Source organism: Corapipo altera, unplaced genomic scaffold (genome assembly GCF_003945725.1).
Source record: "Corapipo altera isolate COAL_440 unplaced genomic scaffold, ASM394572v1 45, whole genome shotgun sequence".
In the NCBI taxonomy this organism is placed as follows: domain Eukaryota; kingdom Metazoa; phylum Chordata; class Aves; order Passeriformes; family Pipridae; genus Corapipo; species Corapipo altera.
The window spans coordinates 9,627,963-9,650,115 of record NW_020884877.1 but is presented as its reverse complement, the minus strand read 5'-3'; the positions used below and the strand labels follow the sequence as shown (position 1 = coordinate 9,650,115).

The 22,153-nt window shown below is 41.4% G+C and overlaps 3 protein-coding genes across 9 annotated transcripts in view; 2 read left to right on the top strand and 1 right to left on the bottom strand.

Annotated features, from left to right (window-relative positions):
* LOC113944169 (shugoshin 2-like) overlaps positions 1-22,153 on the bottom strand; it is a 55,002-nt gene that overhangs the window by 27,557 nt on the left and 5,292 nt on the right. The window lies entirely within an intron of this gene.
* CUNH2orf80 (chromosome unknown C2orf80 homolog) lies at positions 57-15,803 on the top strand. 7 transcript variants are annotated; one of them, XM_027636954.1, is made up of 11 exons: positions 57-237; positions 3,148-3,307; positions 3,894-3,970; positions 4,798-4,879; positions 5,372-5,454; positions 5,598-5,685; positions 6,172-6,249; positions 8,617-8,704; positions 9,287-9,405; positions 10,076-10,200; positions 15,538-15,803. In XM_027636954.1, the coding sequence occupies exons 3-10, from the start codon at positions 3,930-3,932 to the stop codon at positions 10,160-10,162; spliced, it is 666 nt and encodes a 221-aa protein (XP_027492755.1). In that variant the 5' UTR covers positions 57-237; positions 3,148-3,307; positions 3,894-3,929; the 3' UTR covers positions 10,163-10,200; positions 15,538-15,803. The 7 variants fall into 7 exon arrangements, with proteins under 7 accessions (XP_027492755.1, XP_027492754.1, XP_027492751.1 ...); XM_027636953.1 differs by lacking the exon at positions 15,538-15,803 and adding an exon at positions 10,734-12,082; XM_027636950.1 differs by lacking the exon at positions 15,538-15,803 and having other exon boundaries at positions 10,076-12,082.
* Positions 13,968-21,688, top strand: LOC113943999 (gamma-crystallin B-like). Its single transcript, XM_027636523.1, is given in 5 exon segments — positions 13,968-14,055; positions 15,724-15,888; positions 15,891-15,967; positions 21,507-21,579; positions 21,582-21,688. Coding segments are annotated over 5 exon segments (510 nt in total).

The window sequence follows — 22,153 nt, the reverse complement described above, 5'->3', positions numbered from 1 at the left end:
GCGGGAGGGGCGTATTCGGCCCGCAGTGGGCGCTCTGTCCGCCCTCACGGCGAAGGCGGAACCCGAAACTCGCCTTCCCGGCCGCCGCGGCCCCGCTGCCCTTCGGGCTGGAAGCGCCGAACTTTGAGGCGCTGCTACTGCCACGTGCCCCTGCCCCACGGAGCTACACCGCTCCTGGAATGCCTCAGAAAAGCCCGACGGTTGTTTTGAAGGGCGAATCTCACCCAAAAAATGAGGGTTGGTTCATGCAGCTTTCACCTGACAGTCACGTTTTACTGTCTATTAAAATGATTTTTTTTCTTATGTAATTTTCACTTCAGCCCAAGTTAATGCACTGTTTTCCAGACACCCTTGAATTTGCCCTCAAGAAGCTGACATTATATATGCTGGTGTGATGACGTTAAATATTTTAAGGAAATGACACATAAGGAAAAAGTAGCCAAATAATTGGAAAAACAATGATTTAGAGTGGAGGTGCAATTTATACCAGAGGTGCCAAGAGAATAAGGCCGATGAAAACGTGTCTACCTATTGTTCCCAAACGGGTTCCTTTAACCCATGTGCTATCGGTTGGTCCCCAGATAGAGTCGAGGTATTTGATTTATTTACATTTCTGCGCAGAAAGAAATGCTGGGGGTCAAATCCACAAAGCCAGCATGATGACTATCAAAACTTTTCACTATTTATACATTTTAGTAAACAAAGACATTAATGTTCATTGGCTACAAGTTCCATAGTTCTCTTATTCATCAGTATTCTATCTTTTATTAGTTAAATGATTCCCTCACTTCTTATACTAATTAGTCCATATACTCTTCTTTTGAATTGGTGGGTTTCATGAGACAACGGTCACAATGTGCCCCTGCCAGAATTATCTTTTACCTAGTTGGGCCTGATTTCAGCACAGTTGATGAATTGGCTTTGTTAGGTTCTTCCTTATCTTGGGAGTTCTGCCAAATGTCCTTGTGGCTCATAAATTCTCCAAACTTCTTTAATGTCCCGCTGGAGCTGAGATCATTGAAGCATGTCAAGGCCTAAGCCTTAGCAAGGCAATTCTACCAACAAATAATTTATCTTTCTAACACCTGGACATCACACCTTCTGCCACAGGCACATGAATGATAGCCCTTTGCAAGAGTCCTGAATCCTACTCCTATTTTATGTGATATTTGTTAATACATTAGCTGATAAGCATTAAATAATGCCAATTATTAAATAAATTTGTTCACTCCAACTTAATTAAGTAGCAGATTGACCAAACACCCTCTATACCTGCCCTGAAATCAGACCTGCAGTGACACAATTCTGCAGGGACAATTCTGCAGGGACACACAGCTGCTTGTAGCTTTATTTCTTGCTCTGGGGAAATACACTGCTGTTAAATATGCTGTGGTATGGGAAAAAGACGTAAGTATCCTCTAAGACATATTCTATGCTGCGTGTGTGACAAATTCTACACTTGAGGGGTCTAAACTTGCTTTACTAAATTTATTAAGCACACTGGTCAGCAAATTAAATTAACAGTTGGCATTTTAAAACCAGAGACTCTCTATTTAAATAGTGGAACTCTTTGCCAGAAAACATTGCAGATGTCAATTACTCAAAAATTCAATTTTACTTACTCAAAAAGCGACTGGATAAGTTTGTGAAAGTTAAAAACAAGTGAGGGCTATTGACAACCAATGCAACACTTTTTGCTGAAGAAGGTCCTAAACTGCAGAACAGAGAAATACACTGAGAAAGTTTGATGTCTGCCAGGACATTTCCTCCATCTCTTCCCCAGGCATCCACTAGTGGCTGCTATTTTATCTTTACCTAGGAAGAGGACAAACACAGTGGCTTCCCCTGCCTTGCAATGATGCAGAAGCATTTCTTGCATCTGGGGAAATGGCAGGGGTCAGTTCATCTGAGGGCTAGGGACCAGACTCATTTCAGGAAAGTCCCTTTCTTCATCAGGGTATCACCCTCGCTACATAACAGGAGAGGGGCTGGGTTAGTAGCACTTGGGGTCAGCCCTGGCATGACTATGTTTACTTTGTGAAGGTCACTTTTCCCTCTCATCTGGCCACAGCAGCAGATAAGCCCTGTGTAAGTGTAACTGGTGGAAAGTTACACCTGGCAAGAAGTAGATCTGTGTTTCTCAGAGCAAGAAGCAGCAGCTCTACTGGAGACATGGTTGTCATGATGCCTGCCAGGTGAAGGTCCTCAGAAATCAAATCTAGCTTGGAATGAAAGGTGGGAAGTGCTAAGCTTGGTGCTCCTTTTGCCGTAGAATAAATGAGAATGGAAAATGAAATAACGAATAGAAAGCATAACACAAATTCTACAAATACCAAGTAGACATCTTCCTGGAAAACATCTATGTCTCATGATAATACATTTCCTTTTATGTTTTTTTGGGCCGTCACAAAGAGGGGCAACATTATGTTCATTCTCATAAAATCATTCCTATTTTTTACTAAGAAGTCAGTTAATAACAGAAAAATTACATTTCCAAGAAGAGGGATGGCTCATTCCATTCAAAGCTACAGCCTACAAACTCTCCTAATCTACAAAATCCAATAGCTTCTCACTGACTTGCTAGTCATCATAATACATTGGCTACCATCAGCAATCCCGTGCAAGATGTGCCCTGCCTCCATTGGAAGGACGACAGTGGGGCTTAGAACATCATGTTGGGATTTTCTGACTGTTAGAATTTCTCTCGATACTGTAAGCAAAAACATAACATAGATGAAAGAACAAGTAGCAGCATCCTTGCTATATGCCATAAACGCTGGAAATGGAATTGTAGATGAGCTCTTGGCAGGTATCAGGTCTAGCCTTTCACCATTCCATTTGGTGGAATGCTGAAACAGTAGAAGCTGGTATTTTCTTTTACAAGGAATTAGATCTGTCAGAAAACCTGGTGAATAGTCTCTGCCTCCCTTGTTAGCGAGTCTTTTATGTTTCCAACTAGCCACTCAGCAGTGTAACTCAATGCCTAGAAGTGTATTAGGATCATCTAGCTTGAAACTGATAACCCAAGCTGAAGGTGCAGGTTTAACCTCTTCTTTGTGATGGTTTTGGTTTGTTGTTTGGGGTTTTTTTCTTTCAGTTTCTCTCAGGTCAGCAGCATTGTTTCTAAGCAACATTGTTTCTAAGCAGCAGTCCTGTATGAAGCCATAGCCTAATTTCCCTGGCACACAAAGGAAGACAGAGGCAAGAAAGGAACAACAACATCAAGAGGGAAATCCTCCTCATAAATACCTGAAGTCAGAGAGGCTCCAAACCCAGATCCTGAGGCCTATTGCAAAAGTTGACACAGGTAGTGCATGATTTCTTGTGTACATGTATGAGAGGTAGAATAGGGGAACAATATTCAGCAACAGAGAGTTTGTGTATTATGGAGCAAAGGAGTGGAGCACGTGCTCCACGTGCATGTTACAGTATATTGGTAGGCCAGGTGCTGGCTTATCTCTTTGCTGTTAGTTCATCTTGCAGCCTGTCCTCTTCCCTGTTTCTACCACATAGATCTGGTTAACAGACACACAGTGGGGAGAGCAAGCCTTGTACTAAGAAACCTGTAAGCGGCAGCAGGTCAATAGCTTGGATTATATGAGAGATATACATCACTACCTTGGGGATGCAGGCAGCCTGCAAGCTGATGCTCAAGATTGATGCTTAATCTAAATGGGTTCGTCCTGCCCATTTCCCATTACCAAACTCTTTACCGTCACTCTCAGTACTGTTCATGTTGTCTTCTTTCTTGACTAAATTTTTGTCAGTTTCTATTTTAATCCTACCTTGGAAATTATTTTGGCTAGATTTTTGTAGGGGGTCTCCAAGTGTCACGTTCCCTTTATCTGTTTTTGAGATTTGTTCACTGGCAGAGACACTTGGTTCTCTCCTAGATCCCACTGAGCTTATGCTACAATGACAACTAGAATATGGAAAGAAAACACCTGAAGAAAAAGATTGAAAAACTCCTGTAAGTAATAACTGCCCACAACTGCTTTCACTGCACTTGAGATTGGCTTGTTTTCATTGCAAAGGGTTGTATGACTAGGTGGATGACAACTCTCAAACCTTTGTCTTCTCTTGCTGGAGAGTGTAAATAGACTTCTTTTGACAATTTCTTGCATGCAGTCTGCAGTGTAAGCCCTGACTGCACATGTGACAATAGAATCATAACAGCCCAGAACTTGCTCAGTGGAGCAACCAGAGAGGTGCAGAATTCCCCCCTTGCAATGCATCCAGGGCAGCTGCTGTCTGTAAGGGGTCTCCTAGTTCATGCTGCAGTGTCTCATGCTCGTCAATGCAGGATTGCCCAGCAGACAACTCCTCGGGGATGTAAGCAATGTCCCCTCTATTCCACACAAATCCTGTGCCCATCTTCTCTAGGAATGCTGGCATGGATCTCTAGTACTTCATCTGAGGAAAGATTGCAGAATCAGGCCTCCTTTGAATGAGAAGAACAAGCACCAGTGAAGCATCTCTTTCATTCTCTGTACAGTGAAACTCTTCTGTGAGTCCCCAGACTTTAAATAATGGTTTCATATTTCTTCTTCCTATTTTGGAGCCTTTGGAGAAGACAGCAGTGTGGTTTGAAGGAAGCTAAGATTAGCAGAGATGCAAAAAACTAACAGCTTTCATACTTGGGAACTATCTGTGAGAAATCCTGCAGCAGACTCCTAGCCCTGAATCATAGTGAATTTAGCCTTGGTCTTGCAGTATCTTTAAAGTCCTCTATTACATTTCCTATGCACTGGTTTGCTTAGAACCAGCTGTAATTTAGACTTATTTCCTTGCTTTAAGGGGAGATTATGTTGGCATCAGACTACGAGAAAAAGAATTTGATCCAAGAGGACAAAGGCCACCCACCTTTCTAGATGACATGGTAATCACCACAATTCCTACTTCCTATCCTCTTTAACTGCGGGGCTCCTGAGAATTCTGAAGGATGGCTATTTGGTACAGCTAAGTAACCTATCCCTACAATGATAAATAGCAGCCCATTACTGAAATGAGTACCTAAACTGGCTGTGAATAGCACCTGGGTATAATGTATCCAAGATAATTCAAGATTTTGTTGATTTTTTTAGCAAGAAAAAGCTATTCACAGAAGACATTTGATAAAGTTAAGTCAACTAACCAAAGATTATTCTTCACAAGCCAAGTCTGTTGGTGCATAACAAAACAGAAAGTCTTCCTGGATGTATTTTAAACCTCTGAAACCTCATCAAGTGTCTTACAACAAGTGAGGTACCCAGTTGGTTGAGGCAATACTGGGCACAGCTCAGGTTTCCCTGCATTACCCGGGTCTTTCTGTCTTCCCTCAGTCAAGCAATTCCAGTCAAACAAAACAAATAGGATTCTTCTGTCTTTCCAGGTCCATTACAACTTAGCCCTCAGTGTTGCTTTACTGTGGCTTAGTGACTTGGATGCTCCAATTGCACTGACAAGAGAGAAAATGTGAGTATTGAAAAGCTGAGGTCCTGCTATTTGGGTTACACCAGTGTGAAAATGAGGTAAAAGCAGCAGTGAATCGACCCCAGGACTACTTTTTGCATTTATAACATGAGAATAATAATCTTTTTGTTCAAAACACCATGCAGGAGCTTTGCAGCTCGCAACAAATACACATATCCCAACCGAACTGAGAGAGAAGCTATGATATTATCTTCATACGCTGGAATATTAATGGTAAGAGCACAAGAAAGATGGCAGTATCTTTTATTCTATGGCATATAGAATAGAATAGAACAGAACAGAACAGAATAGAATAGAATAGAATAGAATAGAAAACTCCCTGTACCCCAGATGTCGTTGTTCATCAAAAGCACAGTATACAGACAGTGCAAATATTACAATTCCATTCCATTTGTATCAAGTAGCCATTAAGTTTTGCACAGTCTTAGAAAACAAAGTAGTCACTTTCAGTAGGTGTGTATATGTTACTTAACTTGTTTCACCCAAGTACAAAATGGCAAGCAAGTTTCAGGATCAGATCTCAATAGATTTGTACCAGCAGTATGAAACAATACCAGAAGTTCATATGAAAGCTGTTTCAGAGATCAAAGGAAGGGGATATGAGCTGGATTTCATTCCTTTACTTGAAAGAATACTACTGCTGAAAGCTGAATCTCTCTTTTACCTGTTTTTTTACCTTTTACCTTTTACTGCTCACAGAACAGCATTCCTGTAGAAGAGATCTTTGAGATTTACAGCATGAGGCCCTCAGCAACACACTGGCAGAGGTCTGCAAATGTGAGTGATTTGGGGTTTTTTCAGCATCTGTAAAGGAAGTGATCCTATAATATCTGTGCCTTTCAAAAAAAATGCTACATTTCAAGCTGAAGTCATTTGCCCCTTTTGCCCCATTAGTAATAGCAAACAAGCTCCAGCCCTCTCTTAGGACAGAGCAAAAAGCTGAATTATTCACCACCTCCTTCTCTTACAGTGTGCCAGGGAGAGGCAAGAAAAGGGCAGCCCAGTTACTCACATCCACACTAAGATGTAACACAGCTCCTGCACCTTTGTCATAATGCTTTACAGAGGAGCATTCCCGCCAGAGTGCTGTTATTACCACTAGTGAGGAGTAGGGGAAGAGGCTATGCAATTCTGAGATACAGCCTGGCATGTGTTCAGAGCAACTTTCTCTAGCAATATATCTTTAGTCATATAATTACCCTTTAAAAAACAGGAAAGGTATTTATGGATGAGGAGGTACAGAGACACAGCAACACGATCAATATGATCAAAGCGATGTCCAATTTATTATTTAAATCAGTTAACTTTTATACAGTTTAGTTTGCTCAGGGTACATGCTCACAAGAAGGTGATTGGATAGCTCAGTCTGTGCACGCTTCTCATGCTCTCAGTTTTTTGGATCTGAGGCTCTGTCCATGCGGCCTAAGATCATACTTGGCATGCAAAGCCTCTTGTCCCGAGATCTGCAGGTGTTTCATTATCTCCAGTTTCTCAAGGTTTTTCTTACTGTAAACATATTATGTTCTCAAACCTTAGACACACAGCTGACAAGTATAAAAATCACATATTTTCACACAGTCTATAAGTATAAACAATACACACTTGTCACTTCCATGGCAAGCAAGGCCTACAGAGTGCAGGAAAAATTGTTCAGAGAAATCTCTCTGTTCCAGTGACAGGTATTATAATCTTTAATTCATGACTCAAGTCACAGGAAAGTATTCCATATGACCCAGCTCCATAATAAAAAAGCATTTGTACTGGAATATATAGATTTTCCTTTCAGTAACACAGACTTTGTTGATGTTTCCCAAGCAACTATTAAAAGTTGATGTGGACTTGTAGTCAGACTATAACAGCTGATTCACATGTAATTCACAGTGCATTTTATTTTATTTTTTTTACCTCAGTCATGCTTAGCTGTAATATTACTGACAGACTGCCACCCGGTGTCCAGAAAGGGCAGAGCTACACCAGCTCACAGTTACATGCAACAGAACAGCCTTGACTGTAACCTCTCTTAGTTTAATTCTTCCATGTCAAGCACTAGATATGTCACTAGATGCCACGTAAGGGCATTTCACAATATGTTATTTAGAAGGAGGGATCTTCTTCTCTGCTCCTGGGACAAGTGGGTGGATCAGCTGTCTCTCCTTTTGCTGTGAATATTACACTGTATATTTTTACTGTCTTGCTTCTTATGGACAGGAATACTTTTCTCTAGGAACTTCCAACCCAGGATATTTTTAGAAATCTCTATTTTGAGTGCTCATCATACACTGCAGAGGAGTGATATTTTCTTGAAAGGTTTCCAGCTACTCATGCTGTTTCCCATGGTGGGGTGTTTGAGTTTTTGCTTGAGTTTTGGTGGTTTTTTTCTTTGGGAGGAGGGGAGGTTATTAGTGGTATTTTTAGCTTTGATTTACATTCTAATGTTATGCAAGCAGAGACAAAGAAAGACATCTCATGTTTCTGTGCACTTGCCTAGATTCTGTCCCTCATGGACTCAGAGACACTTCCTTAATGGTCACAAGGTAGCAAAGTTTAAAAATTTTCTAAAGAGAAAGATAAGCCATTGTTATCAGGATTTCCAGTTTCTGTTTCAGCCAACACCACTGCTTCATTTTACTCATGGTCTTAAGATCATTCCCACCCTAAGAGAAAGGAACAAAAATGCTTTGCTGAGCTGGGAAGCTAAGGATACTTTATTTTGCAAAGCCTTGATTCATTTTAGAGGTTAAACCTACTGTTTTAAACTAACAGTAACTCTTGGAGCTCAACTTATGCTTCCTTAAGAGTCCTAGACTCAAAGAGATGGAATACAGCCCATCTGAAAATTCAGTTTCTGTGGGTATTTCCCACTGAAGTAAAATGGTGGAGATTCCTGTTACCCCTCATCACTTTTGAAGCTTTGGCTTGAATCTCCTTGAAAATCAAGCTCTAGCCTTACCAAGATGTATAGGTACTTAGGGAGCCTAAGCCACATCCTAGTGACATTTAGGATGGAGGTTATAAATGGTGTTCATTTATCCATCAGGACTGCTGAAGCAGTTACCTTAGTTTCTGCTGACCAGAAGAGTATGTCCATTGTCTTAGCACATAGTTTCTGCAGGTACACTAATTTATGAATTGTTGTCTTTTCAGGACCATTGGATTCAACCTTTCAGGTTCTCCCTGCATCCATTTGCCATGCTGACTGCCCCTGAAGCTGCAGAGCATGCCTGGAAGCAAAGTGAGCACATTTCACCCCAACTCCTACAAGGCCAGGGCAGGGGAACAGAGAGCAGCACCAGGCCCAGCAGAGCCACCAAGTTACAGCCTGCTGAGCTCCAACAGCTGCACATGGAAAGGATAGTGAAAACCTTGGTCTGTGCATCTTCTATTGTTGGGGCATGGGGGATGTTTTCTCATTGTAGCCTAGAAATGGCATCTAGCTCAGGCTCCTGAGGTTCACGACAATTGCAAAAGGTGCATTTTGCTCAGGTTGAGGTAAAAAATATGATTACATGTTTCTAGTAGAATCAGCCTTCATGTCTGTCAATCACTTGTTTGTTTTTAAGCTTGGATTAATACTAGAACTTTTGCAAAGGTCAGTTATGCTACTGGCCAGAAAGAGCCACCTACAACTTGCCTGTTTCTTCTCCAAGTGCAGCAAAAATGAGAATAACTGCAGGAGCATTAGAGAATTTGAAGCTGGAACCCCTTACCTCCAATCATGAGCTGACTGCAAGTGAGCCCATGCAGTAGGTCTGTAAACCAGCCTGGTGACACTCTGTAAGCCCAAGATGATACGAGGCTCTTTCTTTCTCCCAAGGCATCAAGTACCAGACAGCAACGGCACATCAAAAGCAAGGATCTTGTTCAGCAAGGAGAGCTAAAAAGGACCACAAGCAACTAGACCCACTGACCAGAGGAAAGCAACATGTTGACAAAGTAGGTCTGAAGAATTCACACAAGCCAGTAAAATAGTGTTTGCAACACTATCACTGGATGTCACAGAGTGGCACTTCAGGACACTTGGAGCCCACAAAGCCTTTCGAGGCTGCCCTTCTCAGTTCTCTTTAGCATGAGATGTTTCATAGCAGCACTAGTTTATAAAATAATGTCAATTCTAAATTGGACTGCAAGCTATTAACAGGAGGTGTCACTCGTGAGCTGGAAAGTCAATTCCAGTAATATTCAATATATACATGGAAAGCACTCTCCTGGCTAATATCCCTGAAAAACATATTCACATTTAGGTTTAAAAAAACCAAGCCTATTGTTACAAAAATTAACAAAAACCTAACTCCATAAAGAACCCAGTAATGTCAGATTAGCCCAGCATGTTCATGACTTAGGTTCTGCCTTTCTATTTGACCTTGATTTGCTAAAGCCTGTTGTTTGCTGCAGCTCCACTGAGCAGCAGAGCTAAGAAAACATTCCAGCAGCAGGGCTGGATTTGATGAACCAGAGTAAGGGTGCTCCTCCACAGCCCTGAGTTCAACATGCATCACATGTCACACAGCAGGAGGGAAGCTGATCTGCCATGCAGTCCCCATCTCTCCCGATGGATTCAGCCCTGCCTGCTGTGCTTGCGCTTATTAACATTTGCATCCTGCAGGGAGCTACAGAAGCAAAACAAGGAATCTCTCCAAGGAAGCCTGGAACAGATTCAAAAGTGAGGAATGCAAAGGAAGCAAAGACATAACAAAACACCTAGACTTCACATACCTCACTTAGTTGTAGGTGAGCTAACTGATGTCTTCTATCTTAGCTTTGGTAATACATTTGCAACTTCTGTTTTGGTTGATTGGTTTGTTTGGTTGTTTGTTTTTAAATCTTAGCAGTCATTCCTTCCTTCCCATCCATCATATCTTACATCCAAGACATTCACTCCTCTTCCCTTAGCCAATTCTCTCCTGCTCCCCTGCCAGCGTGTTGGGAGCTTACATTTTCCCAGTGCATCCCTACTGATTCTCAATGCACCATGCTACTTTTACAGAGGCAAAGAGAGGATGCAGCACTTCAGGGGCAGGGAATACATACTTCCCCTTCTCCACAGTGCTTTGCAACTCCCACACATGATCCAGTGTTGGGCAGGAATGAGCGTCCCTGCACGTGACGCGTGGGTTGTGCCTCTCAGGATGATCACAATTTCTTCAGCTCTCCCCTCTAACCATCCTGCTTTCTTGTTTCAGCAAAGGGATCAGCTAAAGAAAAAGCCTCTCCCTGCAGTGCCAGTGTGGCACTGAAGTCTGTCTTCCAATCCCCATTTGTAGGTCTCTGATGATTTGCCTCTGTTATGTCCATGCTGTGTTGCCAAAGAACACTCCCCATTTCCTAGATGGGCTGTCAACTTTCATCCTTGTACTGACTCTACCTTGGAATATAAGCTGGACATGGTTCTCCTTCCACATCCCTCTCTTCCTCTGTCACAAAGCTTGAGCACACAATATGGAGTGTTTGTATTAGACTCCTTCTACCTAATTCCATAGAAATTTCAGGGCTTGAACTATTTGCTGCTGAGAGGTGTGTTTAACATTAACTGCAGGGTAGAGAGACTTCATTAGGGCTCTTTACATATAAAAATGAAGATTCCCAGATACTTGTAGCCAGGGGATAGGCAGTTATCCAAAGTAGGGTCACATATTGTACAGCTGCAGTAACCCATCTCTTGGAGATGGTCCTGTACTCTAACACAAACTATCTGCTAAAGAAAAAACCAATAAACATTTGTGAAGCAAAACCATTTTTCTCCTTTTCTCCTTTCTGCTGGCTCTGAGTCACTGAGCCTATTTATGGAGATGCCAAAAGACAGCACTACACAAGAAAGCCTGGGAATGGTTAAACTTAATCAGGGATTAAAGGGTCTTTCAGAAGTCCTCATGGACTCAAAGCTTGCTTTCAGCTTACCAGGTTCACAGTGTTTTGTTTTTTTAATATATCACAAATTTCCTGTTAAAACCACCTTTCAATTCTGGTTTGTCCCTGGGGGAAGCCCTCACTACAGCTTGATACATTTAGAAATTACAGATTAACCAGTGACTCTTTGTGCTGATATAGATGGGGCTTCTTAGCCTTACCATGCATCCCCACACTTTCCTTTCAAGCCATGTAAGCCCCAATTCTAGGCCTTAAGGAGTCAGGTGAGAGGGCCAGGGGGAACCTGAGGTAAACAGCAACATCACCTTCTATATTACACAGGAACTCTTTAAGAATTTCTGCAGCATCAGCTGTTTTGGCCTGGTTAGTTCACTCTGCAGGAAGGGAGACTGCTGGAACACACTATCCAATCCTATTTAGTAGTTCCTACCTCTCCTCTATTGTCTGTGTTCACTGCTGAGATAGGTCTACCCTGTCATATTCAGCTCTTGCTTTTTCTTGGAGCTCAGAGCATCCATCAGCTTCTGAGCAGAGGCTTCTGTTCTTGCAAACAAATTCCATAGAACAGTAGGCCAGTGACAGGACCTGAGCAAATTTCCTCCCAATTCAAACAGCACCAGTCTGACCCCTGGAAAGCCAAAACAGAGAGAAATTGTCCTTTGAAATGAGGTCACTACAAGAGGGGAGGAGGGGATATTGCTGCTGAGCACATGAGAGAACAATAGTAAGGGGGTGGTTCAGATTAAACAGCTAGACAGAGAGATTAACATCTCATGACTGTTTTTTGTTCACTGACCTGTAATAAAATAAACAGTAAGACTTTAACAAATAGGTGATTAGCCTTGTTATTCCAGTGCTGTCTTTGCTATGGAGTACTGCCATGGCCTTCACTTTTCTTCGAATAATACTTCCTGGTTTTATAGGTGGGACTGGTGGAGTTAAGAGGAATAAGCAGCAGAAATCTTACTATGCTAATAAGCAGAAAAACAGTGTTTTATTTTCAGAGTGCAAGTCCCTGCCCCTTCGCTACTCCCTCTTCTGTTGGCTGGCTGGTATCTGATTGTCAGCACACAAAACTCAAGCCCAGAAGATCAGACGGTTTGCTGCTCACATGTTCAGACAGCGAGAATTAGGGAGTTGAAAGGTGCTTGTAGATGTGGGCACTGTGGGATTGATGAATGATAGCCTTCTGCCACCTTGACTAAAAATTCCTCCTTTCCTGAGCTTTATTGTCTCCTGAATAATCAAGGTCTTGCTGCAACTGACCAATTAGTCAGGACAACTTCAAACTCTTTTCTCAGCTACGCAGAAAGCGATGGACATAGTTCAGAGCTCAGATGCAATGCTGAGTCATGAATTTGTTCTACAGGACCAGAAGAGACATCTGATCATATGTGCACAGTTAGCACCAGTTGTCACATGCATATGTGCCTACCATTGCACTGCAATACTGTCCACAGTGAGAAAAGTAAGAGGCCATTCCTGATCTGCTCTTTTGAAATACCTGAAATCACAGTACTGAGGCAAGTGGGGAACTCAGCAGGGCATTATCCACTTTTGCTTTGGCAGTGTAGGAGCTGCCTATTGTACCCCAGAGGTCAACTTCAGCAGCAGAACTCATGGTGGCAGCTTGGTGTTGCAATTCCTAGCCCAGTTTATGACACTGAAATCAGATGGTTCCACTCTAACACTCTTGACTGTGAACAGCACAGCAGCTGAGGCACAGACATAGTCTGCCAGACCAGAGATGCTGACTTCTTCAACTGCTCCACACGAATTAGTGAGTCAGAGTCTTTAGACTCCAGAGTTACTAGAGCACTGCCCATGCAAGCAAGCCCAAATTTCCCCCTCATTTCTGCTGCTACAGTAATCCTGACTTCAGACACGTCACTACTGATTCTCTAGCTAGTCCTGAAAATTCTCACTCATTATGGTGAAGAGCTTTTTCCTAGCCAAAATGTCATGTGGAAACATCTAGCATTCATTGCAGAATGGCAAAATATCTGTTTTTTCCAACAGATTGGTTTATCTGTGGGACAAAAATTTAACCAATCTCTTTTTAAAAGCATTAGTTTGTCAGGTTGGGAGGTCAAGTGCACAGGACTGTTTATCTTTAAGAGGCAGCCAGGAGCAACAGCAAATAAAAGAGTGAAATCTATGAGAAAATCAGATATATTTCATCCCTGTAAAACACTGTAAAAGATGCTGGCCTCACAAGGGGAGTCATGGTTGAAAGATCTAAGAATGGTTAGAGGTGCTTAAAAAAGAAACTAGCTCAGGCTGGCTCCAAAAGAGAGTTTGTTTGCAGCAAAGCAGAGTCAGAGGGAACACCAACTGCCAAATCCTGCACTGTCACCAGGTCACCTGCTGTTATGGAAGTGATCTGCCAGGTACTTGCACACAGGTGTTTCCACTGCCAGTGCTAAACACATAGTCCATTTAAGTGAAGAAAGTGCATGATGTGGTTCCCAAAGGCATCAAGGGCTAGACTTCATGGCCTTTCATGGGGATTTGCCAGCAGACAAATATCAAGCCCTGAACAGTGTACTTACAGTAGTACCAGCAATACATAAAGTCAAATACAACAGTCAACCAAACATCATGACAAGGAAATCCAGCAGAATGAAGGCATGTGGTCTGAGGTAACACAGAAAGTCTGGGAGAACAGGGTTGAATATACTAAACAGGACAGGAGGGTATCTAACCTGTTTGGAAATGGTGAGTGCACATTAGCTCCTGTCATTTAATATGGATACAGTTAAAAACAAAATCATTTAAGTGGTTTGTGATGGAAGGCTGTGAAGGTGCAGGTTTGATATGCCCCCATCCATTTCCCCAGAATATACCCTTCTCTTTCTCTTTCCTTTCTTGCTCAGCACTGAAAGCCCATTTCTTTGGCCTGAAATCTTGTAAATGGAACTGTGCTCCACTAAGTCTCCCAAACTTTACCCTGCCCTCCCTCCTTACAGCCACAAACACTCATTTGTTCCACTGGAGGTGGAGACCATGTAGTTGAAAACAGAAGTCTTTAAATAAATTAGACCTACAAAGGTGTTTAGCTGCATGCCAAGTTCCTGATGAATCATGTTGACAAGTTCTTCACATGCTTGAATGAGTTCCCCCAAATACATAAGATTGTAAATCTGGTTTTGGAGTGCAGTAGTTTTGATCTGAAGCCTCACCTACTGCTGATATAAGACATTTGTATAACCAGCTTTGCATATTACATGAAGTAGTTTGTTTTTTAAGAGTCTAAGATTTAGGTGCAAGAAAATGATAATCAGAAGAGAACAAGTTAAGGTTTGTTCCAGCCCTCACCAAGCAAGAAGAAAACAGATGAAAAGTTCCAAAACAGAGAAATATAGTTTTCTGGAACCTACTAGCTGTCCTTTAGTATTAAAGCACTCCTCTTCAGCCTTAAAAAACAATTTTTCTGGGTTCCAGATAGAGAGCAACTTGAGTTTAATGCCATTTCCTCCCTTTGAATTTTTAAACAGGCTTTCAAAGAGAAAAAACTGAACCAACTGACCCAAACTGATTTACAATGTTAGCCAGTAATTCAGATAAGTGACAAACATCCAGTAAGAACCATTTGATTTCAATATTTATAGTCTTCAGGGATACAGCAGTTAATCACACACCAGGAAGAGGCTGAAAGTTTTAATTGCTATTTCCTCCTAACATGCCTATGTTAAAATCTGTACACAGTACCAGGGATTAGTAGGCAAAGGGTAACAACACCACATGAGAATGAAACTTTTCCTGTCTCCAGAGTAAGGCATGTGACAAAGTATTGAAACTGAAGCAAAATTCACCTGCTCTCAAAAAAGCAAAGATTGGGACAAACTTAGGCAAGAGGTAACAGACCCACACCAGAAACTGCTCAGGTCTGGTGAGTTCAATAGCTTTCAGGCAAAGGAGGTTCTGTAAAGAACCATTCTTACACACATATATATGCTTGTACCTATCCCACATTGGGTCAGGTGATGCTATCATGCAACAGCTGATAGCAGCTGAAAGTGTAGTCTACCCCATAGTTACATAGTAATTCACTTGCACACAGCATCAGCAAATGCAGCCCAAACCCCAGAAAAAATAAGTCTCCCATAGTAAATGTAATAAATGCCATAACTACAAAAAAGACAAAACATGAGATCTCTCCACAGGTTAGAATAGTCTCTTCTGTGTTACTCTTTGCAGATACTGCATTAGGACTATGCTGTACAAAAGCAACCACAATGTCTGTGTCTGCACACAGCTCTCAACTTTCATCTCAGCAAACCATCAGAAATGGGAGAGATAAGTGGAAACCCCAGTATGTCAGTACCCTGCTCTGACACAGACACCAGGACAGACTATAAGTCTTTGCAAATGTTTCTATTGCAGATCATTTTCTTTATAAAGAGAAGAGCTTCTGGGGCCACTGCTATGAATGTAGCAGTGACCACCTTGACCTGCAGCCCTCTGTGAAAGAAAGCAATTCTATCCAGGTGAAAAAAGGCAGCTGGATAATTTACAAGAGCCCCAGTTACTCAGGACATGAGTACTTTTTGAAAAGGGAGGCAATTCTCACTTCCAGAAGTGGTTCAGTCTCTGCAACTCCATCGGGTCTTGCCATGTAACGCTACAAGTGAGTTCTGCTTGGCAGAGGATTACAGTTTAAGAAACTGGGTATAGTTTATCCTTTAAGAATACAGTTACAGTCTCTTCAAGCAACTCAAGAGTCAGGAAAAGTTCAGTAAGGCAATGCAAAGTTTCATTGGACACGAAGAAAATAATCTGTTTAATCAGTGCTATTTCCAGGGCCTTTTCATAACTTGAAGATGCAAAAAAAGGTCATGTCACTATTCCTAGGTAGAGAATATCTTCACATCACCTAGGGAAGGGCCAGCAGGGCCAGCTGACATAAACTTCTGCTGTGGGCTGATGTATGCAACTTGCTTATGTCCACACTATCTTATGATTCAGTGATACCAGAATGTGTTAAATCAGCTCACTGATATTTGTCCCAGGCTGTGTCCATCTCCTTGAGATCTCCTCCTTCAATGTCTTAGGTGGCTCTTGGGTGTTGTATGAAATGCATAACTTCAGGGCAGACAGTATTTACTGAAACCTAGGGAATACAGAGGTACCCTTGATTGCAGTGCAGTAAATGCCAAAAACTGTCTCTTTGCAGAGGCCAGCTGACTTGCATTGAGTTATTGCTCACATACTAAGTAAATAGTGAATGCATTCCAAAATTCTGGTTCAAACAAATCTTTCTTCAGTACTACAAACAAATTCAAGTTTTACAGTCCCAAGGGAAATATTATTTCTTTCACATTTTAAGGGGAGAGGGGGGATACTTTTAAAAAATATTCACAGTTAGCCAGCTGTTCCATGGTACATGATAAGTTAAATAACTGTTAAAGGTCTAACTGTATATTGCTAACCCTGGAGGAGGTGTTGGGAAAGGTCTGATTCTTTCATCTAAGTTTTCTCTAGTTTTACAAACTTTGATTTAGCAATAGATTCCAGTTTTATACTTACCAGAGATAACAATATGCAATTGGACCTTTAACAGTTATTTAAATTATCATGTACTGTGGAACAGAAAATACATCCCATTAATAGTTATATCCAGTAAATTACTGATTGAGGAAGAAAAGGACAGAAGTGTGCAGAGGAACTCACAACAAGGTGAACACTGTATTTGACATCAAATTCTTCATGCAAACAAGCTGCTCCACCAATGCTACCACCAATCTAACAAAGCTTTCTAGTCTTATTCCAGCTGATTCCTCAAAAGTTAATTATTCTAGATCCTTAAATCACACCACCTTTATATATAGCATGTTTTAGTGAATTTGTGACTTCATGAACTAGATATTTAGCTGGTGTCAATCGCCCTGCTTCTACTAACTTCAGAGCTGCACTGATCTGTTGCAATAGAAGATTGAGGCAAATCCCTCAATTGCCAGGCTATTCTGCAGGCAAAAAGAATTAAATAAGCATACCAGTGTGGATTAGGAACAGGACAACATCTTGTGCTTGAAAACGTCTATTGCAGATTTAATTATCATTCAAGTAATTATGTATATGCCTACTATTCATCACCAAATCCTGTGCCAGCAGGCACCCTGTGCAATTATGAATAAGAGCCATAATAAAATATAACAAAATACACATCTTAACATACCTCTTCTAGGTAAATATACTACTATTCTTCAGCAAGGTTCTGGAGACTTTTGGAAAGAAAAAGCAGTGCAGAGAGCACAGAACTACTACGACTTTCTGCAATCTTATCTAGTATATGTTCACTTTAAATCATTTCATCTGGGCTTTAAATGGTAGGCTTTGATTTTGTTTTGCCAAGTAAACATTCTGATAATGGAGTCCTTGAATAGAACCAAGCAACTTTTAAAGCAGTGAGGTAGACTGCTTAAAACTCACATCTCTGCTTGCTAATGTCAGAGACCTCATTTAGCCATTATTTCAAGCTCACATGACCCATCAGTTATAGCCAGTTAGTGATCCTCTCCAGCCTTTCCCTGACAACACTGGAGAGGAAAATAGAACTATTCTTTGACCTTCTCATCCTTTCTTTTGTATGTGGGACACCATCTCTACCCTCTCACCTGTCCTTTACTGCATGAAGCAGGCTGTCCAGCTGCTGCAGAGGTTTGGTGTACATAAGAACACCATGCTTTAGCCAGAGGGAAATGGAACATGAACAACTCAGGTCTCAGGACAGAGGTGTGAAAAAGCATGTTTCCTCTTGCTCACAAATTCCTAATATTGTGCATTTATAGGAACTGCAGAGTGTAAGCAATATGTGTGTTAGCATCCTCAGGTTAGTGTGCTAACCCAGGTTTGCAAAAGAACACAGCGATTCAGGTGCAGTATCTACTTGTTTGCTTACAACAGGGAACCAAAATATTTCATTTGTCTTCAGCAGGAATAAAAGAAAGAAAGAACAGACCAGTTCCCCAGACAGCAATTAACACATGCCTGAATACTGCAACAAAATACCAATTAGTGCAACTGAGAACTATGGCTATGCAATGATGTGCAGATTACATGCTGGCATTCCTGTGCTTAAAGGCAAGAATGAACAGAAATAACTATTCAGAGATCAAGGCTATAGGTAGGATGTCTGGATTCTAGACTCTGCTGCATCCTAGGGTTTGGGGGTGCCTAAACCTCTCAAAATGTCTCCACTTGAGACAGAAATGATGACAATTCCTAGTTTTCAAGGACCACTGAGGGGCTGCTCTTGCTTTTGTTTGCAAATGCTCAGAAAATCTCAAGCAGACACTAAGAACAATGGTGCTAGAGGAGAGGAACATGGGGAATTCACAGATAGTATCCAAGTTTTCACTAACAAGTCTTCTAACTTCCTGCAGCTTGCTTTATTGTTGGTAGCAGGCACTACAGTTGCTGGCATGCAGGCTATGTTTCTCTACACAAACACTGCTATTTTCAGACTACTCCTATGCTCGAGTTTTTCTGGGGTGCAAAAGCAGTCAATCTCCACGTAAAAGCAGCTGTCATAACAGCATACTGGTTGAGAAGAGTTGGAACAGATGTAAATAACCAGTCCATGTCTCACACCATGGACACCATTTGTCTAAAAAGATATTTTAGCTCCAGTGTTAAAGATCAACGACAGCCCTTCCTGCATTACACAGTTCATCTGTGGCATAGGGTCCTGGGAGGTGAAAGTTTACAGGACTCAAGAAGAAGCTGGATGGGTTCTTGGAAGACAAATCCACTGAGAGTTATTAACCAGAGAGAAGAAACCTCTTGATCAGGAAACCTCTTGAGCTAAAAAAGCCTGGGGACTTGAAGTTTGAAGGAAATATCACATATATTTGCTTCATATCTACCCTTCCCTCAGTGCCAACTCATGGTTGCAGCTGCTGCCAAGTTTCTTGACTGCCTGGACTGCCCATCTGCCCCACGATGGCTGCTCTGCGTTCGTAGCTACAATAAGGAATTCATATATCGCTGTCCCTACTCTGGTCTCTCAAGTTCTAAATTTCATTACCAGCCCAGTGTCCACTGTATTAAACTATGAAGGACCATGTGGGATTCAAAAGACAAAAGACATGCATGATCAAGACAGAACAAAGCAAGTACAATCACAGAAGAACAAAAAAAAGTGTAACACTTCTGAGCCCATCAAAGATCTTTGAGAAATGTAAGCACAGGCCTGCACATAGAAGTTGCTCCTGTAAGTGAATTCAATTTGCTTAGCATTAACCATCAGTTAATTTTGATCCGAAGAAAGCATACAGGTATTCAGAGAAACTGCTAGACTCAAATTCACAGTCTTTTTTCAGTCTGCTTTCAGTGTTACAGGCTACAATTTCCTGGCTGAGGAAGCACCTCCAGGAGAGAGACTGACAGGAGTGATACCATTTACAACACCCATCAGAAGCACAACTAGAGCTGTGTAAAAACAGGATAGCTAAAGATTTGTCCCTGAGGATTTGTAGCTTCATGAAATCACCATACAAGACTCATAGTGCATTAATTGTATTAACTTTTATTTTAATAGTATGTGTATTATTTCATATTTATATGTAAAAGCACTTCACCAGTCTTATAAAGCCACTCTGGCTATAAAAAGACATTTAGTACTGAGATGAAAACCAAACCACATCTCTCATGCCCCAGTCACTGCTCTTACTTCATTACAGGCAAAGTTGGTGACTAGACTACTGCAGAGGCAACCTGACACATCCCATTGGAGAGACACCACCATGTGTTGGAGCCAAAAACAAAGGCATATTTGTCTCATAATAGATTTTTTTTTCTGAATACTTCAGCCCAGAATAGATCTGTGCTTTTCCTTTCTAGACTCATTCTCTGGAAGGATTTTACTCAGAGGGGAGAGGTTGCCAAGATGTGAAATATTCCAATACTCAAACAAAAGACTAAGGATTTGAGATTTGGCCCAGGAATAGCTTTGATGCTGGAATATGTTCCTCCAATGCTCATGAAAAATTAAGTTCTTGAGTATTGTAAGCTTTATGTACAACTCAGTTTCCCTGTCCAGTAGGAGCTACATAGACCACCACAGCAAGTTTCCAGATACATTCTGTCTGCATAGGATAAAGTAGCTATTTTTTCACTGACATGCAGTTCAGGGCTTCACTTAGCTAAGACTAGTTCTGTCTCCAAGTGCTGAAAGCTCGAGCACTCTTGTGTCCTCACAAGCTGTAGACTGAAAGAAGTCACACGTAAGGAAGATGGGAACAGAATGAACTGCAGGGAATTTGACTTGGGAGACTGATGGGAAGTATCTGAGAAGGAGCAAAGAAACTGAGAATTAAAATAGGTGTAGAAAAAAGCCCAAAATTAGGACACATTTCTGCATGCTTTCTAAATTAAGAAGAGTGTCCAGAAAGTTCGATGCCACAAATGAAGATACTGAAGTGTTGTTGGGTTTGACTGTGGTTTGTTGGGTTTGGTTTTTGTTAACTAAGGTGTTGGACATCACACAGTAGCAGCAATACTCTTGTGCCTATCCAACTGCACTTGAGCACCTGCAAAAACTGTATTGGCATTGATGGAAAAGCAGAAAGTGTTTTTCTGTAGCAAATCTTTGCCGTGCTAGATATAAGTCAGAGACAGTTTTGAAACAGTTTATCATCTTAGTCAATGAAAAGAAAAAAAACAACCTGCCCACTTACCACTGTGCAAGAAAAACAGGATCAGAAGCAGCTCCCCTGTCTCAGCCAGAACCTTATCCAGTTACTACATCAACATCTAGGAAGACTGAGGGCACACGACTGCTGTGACAATCCAGATACATCACAGAGTTTATTTCTTACCTGCATGTAGAAGTGTGGTGAACTTGGCTGGACTCCTCTTCTGCTTCCTGCCCTAGCAAGTGCAGTTCTGCTCTCACTGGAGCAGAAACGACTCACAGCACCACTACTTTAAATTAGGACCCAGGTGGATTTATTCCTGCTAAACTGACTTTTTTACACATACTAGTGGCTATTCACTCTTATGTTGAATCTGTATCACATCTAGCAAGCTGCAGCCACTTGATCTCCTGTTACCCACGTTTGGATTTGCCTGTGCATGCCCAGAAGCACAGCAGCTATTTATCTCTGAGAAATTACTTCAGAGGCAGGATGTTGAAGTTCACAGATAACTGCTCATCTCTCCAATAGGACTTGCACTCCAGGGACATCCAGTTTCATAACATACTTAAAGGAAGCTGTGTTTTATATGAACAGCCACACTTCTAAGACAGCAGTACATCCTGAGGCCTGGCCAATACAGGTGATTCACCAAATGGGGTACCATGACTGCCGAAGTTGAATCCCTCCAACCAACAATGGATATTTTCTAACCAGCACTTTCTTAAGCATATGTTTAAAAATAGCATCTTTGTAAAAAAAAATTCTTTCAGACCTTAGAGGAAAAAATTAAATACATTCTTCATTTATGATAATGAAAATCCAAAACTCCAACTGTAACTGAGTCCATGGACTAACTCCATGCTTGAATTGATTTCAGGATGTACCTTTCATCTGGAAATGGCCCATAAAAGCAATGGCCTTCACAGTAGTGTTTCTGCTGTGAGTAGACTGGCAAGTTCACAGCAACAGTATCATCATGGAAATACTGCATACCAAGTCTCCAGCTGTGACACTAGATAACTTAAGACAGAGCAAAGCATTTACAGTATTTACCAAGTTTATTAATAAGAATTATTTCTGACAAAGACTATTTCTAATGCTACAGATATCAAAATAAATCTTTCAGTTTCTTATTCGCTTCATGATAAAAAAATGCAAACCAAAACAAAAAAACA